At 49.7% G+C, this 6,241-nt stretch overlaps 1 protein-coding gene across 2 annotated transcripts in view; it reads left to right on the forward strand.

Moving 5' to 3' along the window:
* Positions 1 to 1,828: 1,828 nt before the first annotated feature.
* Positions 1,829 to 6,241, forward strand: part of ZNF536 (zinc finger protein 536) — a gene marked incomplete at both ends in the record, with an annotated part of 248,529 nt that continues 244,116 nt past the window's right edge. The window contains one exon of one of the 2 annotated variants that reach the window (XM_080908756.1): positions 1,829 to 4,009. In XM_080908756.1, the coding sequence (XP_080764882.1) occupies positions 1,831 to 4,009 (2,179 nt within the window). The remainder of the gene's footprint in view (positions 4,010 to 6,241) is intronic. The other variant, XM_080908757.1, reaches the window with a different exon arrangement.

The raw sequence follows: 6,241 nt of genomic DNA on the forward strand, positions 1-6,241 counted from the left end.
TTTTTACTGAAGGCGAACATGTGCCTCTGTGAGGACGTACGAGCATGTGTAGAACTGACCATGATGGCATCCAAGGGCTACACTGGCCTGAAGTCCCTCTCTCTCCTGGAACGGAACACCCACGTTTTTACTCTTGCCAAGACCCATGCTGTTACTCTTGCTCTGGAGACCCCCATGTCACGCACTGTCTAGTCTATCTGGAAGGCAGCCCAGCGAACAGCAGACTCCACTGGGCAGAAAGTACTTGCCCCACAGTCGATGGCTCTGGCCTTACAAGTCACGCGGGGAAGTTTCTTGGTCCCTTGGGTTTGGCTAGAGTTCAACACAGGGTCTCTGGGTCTTCTAGCTGGCCAACACACTGAAATACTGAGCTCTAGAGAGATCCACACTAACCCATTCTAAAAGCAGGGAGTGAGCCTAGACTCCTTCAGGGGAAGGCATGCTTGAAGGACTCCAAGCATGGGCTCATTGCTTTCCAAGCTAAGCACCCCACAGACTCTGCTGTGGAGGAGAGCCTGCCCTCTGACCCACCTAGAACAGTCTGGTGTTTGCTGTTCTGCACAGGCTGTGGAGGGGGCAGAGGGGACTATTAAAAACGATCATGCAGACTAGCTTTGAGTGTTTGTGTTTAACAAACAGCTTTGAGTTCTAATTTTCTGCAAAACACATACTGCAGGTACAATTTGTACTCATTACTGTATATTGGGAAAGTTATTAAAAACACTCAAACTTGGTTGAGACTTCCTATGGCATTGTCCCTGGATTTTAATTGGTTTTTATCTAGTTCTGCAAAAGATCTCTTTAAGGCCAATCCAAGTCCCTGGCTCGGCTGCCTTGCCAGCCAAAGGACAGGGAGAGACTATTATAGCATTGTCTAAGTCTACCCCCATCCAAACGCCAACAGCCTCAGAAGTCCACCAAGATCCCATCAGGAGATTGGGGATAGGACGGACACAATTACTAGATGACAAAATAAAATAAAATAAAATTCAGTGTTTCATAACTAAGGGTTAAATTTTAATCTCTGAGGTTTGCAAAGCTGCTACTAGCAGTCTCCTTAAAATTTAATATACCTCGTTAATGTTTCCTTGCAAACACTGAAGGATTTTTATGATTATAATCATGTGTTACAGCACCTAGTACTGTTTCTAAGGAGCATACTAATCAGCTTAATGAGATATTACTGCACTTTTTGTTGACTAAAGCAAAATCTCTTTTATTGTTCTAAAGCCTGTCCTTTACTTTATTTTTTTTCCCAAAACATTATCTTGTTTTATTATGTACCAGTAAATATCATGGTATTGGCTCTGTTTTTTTTTCCCCCGTGGCCAAATCATAAAATGATCTCTTTCATCTCAGACTATCAAGTGTACTAAATATAGTAAACAAAAGAAAAAAAAAGTGCCCCGTTTGTCTTTCAGTGAAAGGCACTCTGCTAAGGCAAACTTTGGACTGAACCAACAGGTAGAGGAACTTGGAGAAGGGAAAAAACAGTATTCATTGAACACACAGAGCCTTGATATGTTATTAGGTGTTGAAAATAGTAAAATCTTAATCATTGAAATGTGAATGAATAATCGCAGTCTCTAAGTAGAAACTACAAGGAAAACGGTCCATTCCCAAAATAAATTGGAGGATGCTGCCATATTGCATAATTGACATTTAATAATTCATCTTATTATTATTTTTTTGCTATAATTCCTTAGCATTATTATGGGTAGATAAGTCATGAAACGTCCTCCCTGCCCGCCACCCATCCCCAAATGATTCTATCGTTTCTTCTAGCCACTGTACCTGGCCCAGTACTAAACTCTGCTTTTATTTCTAGGGATGGAAGAAGCGAGTCTGTGCCTTGGAGTGTCCTCCACGGCACCGGAAGCTGAGCCTCATCTGAGCGGCCCAGTCCTCAATGGCCAGTATGCCATGAGCCAGAAGTTGCACCAGATCACTTCCCAGCTCAGCCATGCCTTTCCTGAGTTGCACCCGCGGCCCAATCCAGAAGAGAAGACGCCTGCGGTCCTTGAGGAGAAGGCTCACGTGCCCATGAGCGGGCAGTCCATGGGCAGCCAAATGGCATTGCTGGCCAACCAACTGGGCCGCGATGTAGACAACAGCCTCAATGGACGCGTGGACCTGCAGCAGTTCCTCAATGGGCAGAACCTAGGCATCATGTCTCAGATGAGTGACATTGAGGACGATGCCCGAAAGAACCGGAAGTATCCGTGTCCTCTGTGTGGCAAGCGGTTCCGGTTCAATAGCATCCTCTCCCTGCACATGCGCACTCACACCGGCGAGAAGCCATTCAAGTGCCCCTACTGTGACCACCGCGCGGCCCAAAAAGGTAACCTCAAGATCCACCTGCGGACCCACAAGCTGGGCAACTTGGGGAAGGGGCGCGGGCGGGTACGTGAGGAGAACCGGCTACTGCACGAGCTGGAGGAGAGGGCCATCCTGCGGGACAAGCAGATGAAGGGCAGCCTGCTGCAGCCCAGGTCTGATCTCAAGCCCTTGGCACATGCCCAGCAGGCCCCGCTGGCCACCTGCAACTTGGCCTTGCCCCCCAACCACAGCGTGCCCGACGTAGCCCACCCAGCACCTTCCCCCAAGCCGGCCAATTTGCAGGAGGACTCGGTGACCCCAGCTGCGGGCTTCCGATGCACCTTTTGCAAAGGCAAATTCAAGAAGCGAGAGGAGCTGGACCGCCACATCCGCATTTTGCATAAGCCCTACAAGTGCACACTGTGTGACTTCGCGGCCTCGCAGGAGGAGGAGCTCATCAGTCACGTGGAGAAGGCACACATCACTGCAGAGTCTGCCCAGGGCCAAGGCCCCAATGGTGGGGGAGAGCAGTCGGCGAACGAGTTCCGCTGTGAGGTCTGTGGCCAAGTGTTTAGCCAGGCCTGGTTCCTGAAGGGCCACATGCGCAAGCACAAGGACTCTTTTGAGCACTGTTGCCAGATCTGTGGTCGGCGCTTCAAGGAGCCTTGGTTCCTGAAGAATCACATGAAGGTCCACCTCAACAAGCTGTCGGTGAAGAATAAATCCCCCACTGAGCCTGAGGTGTCGGTGCCCATGGGTGGCCTGTCTCAGGAGGCCCATGCGAACCTGTATTCTAGGTACCTCTCCTGCCTGCAGAGCGGCTTTATGGCCCCGGACAAGGCCAGCCTGAATGAGCCCTCCCAGCTGTATGGCAAGGGGGAGCTCCCGGCCAAGGAGAAGGAGGTTCTGGGAAAGCTACTGTCGCCCATTTCCGGTATGGCTCACAGTGTCCCCGAGGGGGACAAGCACTCCCTCCTGGGCTGCCTCAACCTCGTGCCACCACTGAAATCCAGCTGCATCGAGCGGTTGCAGGCAGCTGCCAAAGCTGCAGAAATGGACCCGGTGAACAGTTATCAGGCCTGGCAGCTCATGGCCAGGGGCGTGGCCATGGAGCACGGCTTCTTATCTAAAGAGCATCAGCTCACGCGCAACCACGAAGACCCTTTGGCAAACGCCGGAGGAGTCCTGTTTGATAAGGAGAAGCGGGAGTACGTGTTAGTGGGAGCAGGTGGCTCCAAACAGAAAATGCCTGCTGATTTGGTTCACAGCACTAAAGTGGGCAATCAGAGAGACCTGCCAAATAAGCTCGACCCTCTAGAAGGCAGTCGGGAATTTTTGTCACATGGGCTCAACCAGACGCTCGAATACAACCTGCAGGGTCCCGGGAACATGAAAGAGAAGCCCACTGAGTGCCCGGATTGTGGACGGGTTTTCCGAACCTACCACCAGGTGGTCGTGCATTCTCGAGTCCACAAGCGGGACCGCAAGAGTGACGAGGATGCTCTGCACGTGGGTGTGGGCCTGGAGGAGCGAAGAGGCTCAGGCAGTGACCAGGAGTCCCAGTCAGTGAGCCGCTCCACCACCCCTGGCTCCTCTAACGTGACAGAGGAGAGTGGGGCCGGTGGTGGTCTGTCACAGACCGGAAGCGCCCAGGAGGATAGTCCACACCCCTCTTCACCGTCTTCTTCAGGTAGGTTGCCAAGAGGAAAGGGGATTAGTAGAAAGACCCTGCCTCCTGCCCGAAACTGCTTAGTTCTCTGCACACTGGCCTCAGGCCTTAAGATTGTTCTGGGGTTCGTGTAGCCGGACCACAAAACATGGCAGACTGGAGGCTAGACAGGGTCTGTTTCTTTCAGGGTGATGCCCCACTTCAAGACAGGGCCGTCCTTTTGACCTTGAACCTTGGCTATCAGCAAGACTTCCCAACCTCATTCCCGGTGGTTAAAGAGAGTAGTGTGCTTTCTGATGGGCTGGGTTAGCCCTTCCCTGCAGCTGTTCAGCTCCATCTGTAGTCTAGCCTGGTCCTTGGCTTGGCCTCTGGAACCCAGGAGCTGGTGTTTTAGCTCCAGACATGGATGCAAATATATAGGGTGACCATTCCGAACTCCTTCACTGTATCCACACAAACCTTTCAGTGTGAGAGTTCTCGCCCACCCTCCCCCCTCTCTGTCCTGTCCCGTTCTGAAATCCCAGCCTGGCCCACCTGCCCTGGGAGTCGCACCGCCTTCCTCCCGGACGATTTTAGCCAAGTGCAGAGGTTTGAAAACACAGATGTATGCCTGCGCGTCTTCAACTGCACTGCACTACCCATGCGGTATAGTTCTGGGGTCTAAAATAGCAAAGCAGAAAGATCTGTCATCAAAAATGTCTATGAAATGCTGAAGCATCCTGGCCCTGTTTGAGGGGGAGAAAAAAAGAAAAGAAACGGAAGGAAGGGGAAATAAATATACTAGTCTAAGACTGCTAAATTAAAATCGCTACCTAAGAGCAGGTAAGAGGTTTGCCTTCGTCTGTATTTCCAAAGTCCCTTTATAATGGATAGTAAATTGAAAGTTATATCTCCAGCCCTTTACAAAGAAAGCACCTTGCTAATACTGTAATCATTCTACTGCCTAACGACAGAGGAAATCATGCCATAACAAATACCCTGTTACTAATGGTAACATTGATTTCTGCAATCAGCCATTAAGTCTGGAAAATGAAAGACAGTTTGAGGCACCTCGAGGCATCGCATTGCCCACTGTTAAAGATGTGGCAGTGTGCTGCTGAGGGTCATGTTTTTAAAGTTCTTCCTCTCTCTCTCTCTCTCTCTCTCTCTCTCTCTCTCTCTCTCAGTGTGTGTGTGTGTGCGTGCATGTGCGTGTGTGTGTGTGTGCGTGTGTGTTCTGGTATTTGGCTGTTATTTCTGTTGTAGAGATGATGCTGTCGTTACTAACTAGTTGTCATTACAGAAGCTTCCATTTCTTCTAGAACAAAACTAGTACTAGAATAAAGTATGAGTGTGTGTGTGTGTGTGTGTGTGTGTGTGTGTGTGTGTGCGCGTGCGTGCTCCGGCTTATTACAAGCCTTAAAGAATTGTTAATACACATAAATCTGAACTACACATTCCAGAGATTCCGATAGCACTTAATGCTGCTGCTTAAATACCCATGAAACACACTGTCTGCTCGTGGAGCCCTGGACTCGCTGGCGATTTATTACAGACGAGATGCTTCGGGAAAGTCTAACAAGGATGTGAGGGCCACAGGAGGATGAGGTCACACTGCTTGGAGGGGCCTTGTCTGTGAGGGAAGTTGCAAAGTTGTCCTGCCTGTCGGCAGATGGGAAGCTGTGTCAGGATGGGTCCCCACGTGTGGGCTGGGCGAGCTCAGGGCATCTCACCGCTGTCTCCTGGGGCTCTTTCCAACCTCTCAGAAAGGGGTCTCTTCAACGGAGTGGACTCCGCTGTTGCATCAGGGGCAGAGATCAGGAAGCAGGCTGGATTCCCTAAGTTTCTGGAGCAGCCTGGTTTTCTCTGGCAGGTTCCATTCCCTTCCCCAGACCTGCTGAAACAAGAGGGGCCTTAGCATAAAACCCAGTACCAAATGTTCGGCTCTATTAAGGACATGTTTACTGTGCTTTCATCACCTTCTGACCAAGTAATAGCCAGCTGCTTGGTGCCTCCCCATCTCCTGATACAGGAAGAAAACACAGGCACACCAAACCCCAGACTCTTTTATTTGTTGCTAAGAGAAGCAACCTTGGTTAAAAGCAAATCATACTTGGGTTGGCATTAGCTCTCTCCATTTTATTTTCCTCGGCGAAGGATTTTTTTTTTTCTTTCTTTCTTTTTTTTTTTTTTTCTTTACAGTGAATACGGATTTTTTTCATTTGGGGTTTGACTTCTTTGTTTTTCTTCATATTCAAATCAGACTCTTTCATA

Source organism: Micromys minutus (genome assembly GCF_963924665.1).
Source record: "Micromys minutus genome assembly, chromosome: 32".
Taxonomy (NCBI): Eukaryota; Metazoa; Chordata; class Mammalia; order Rodentia; family Muridae; genus Micromys; species Micromys minutus.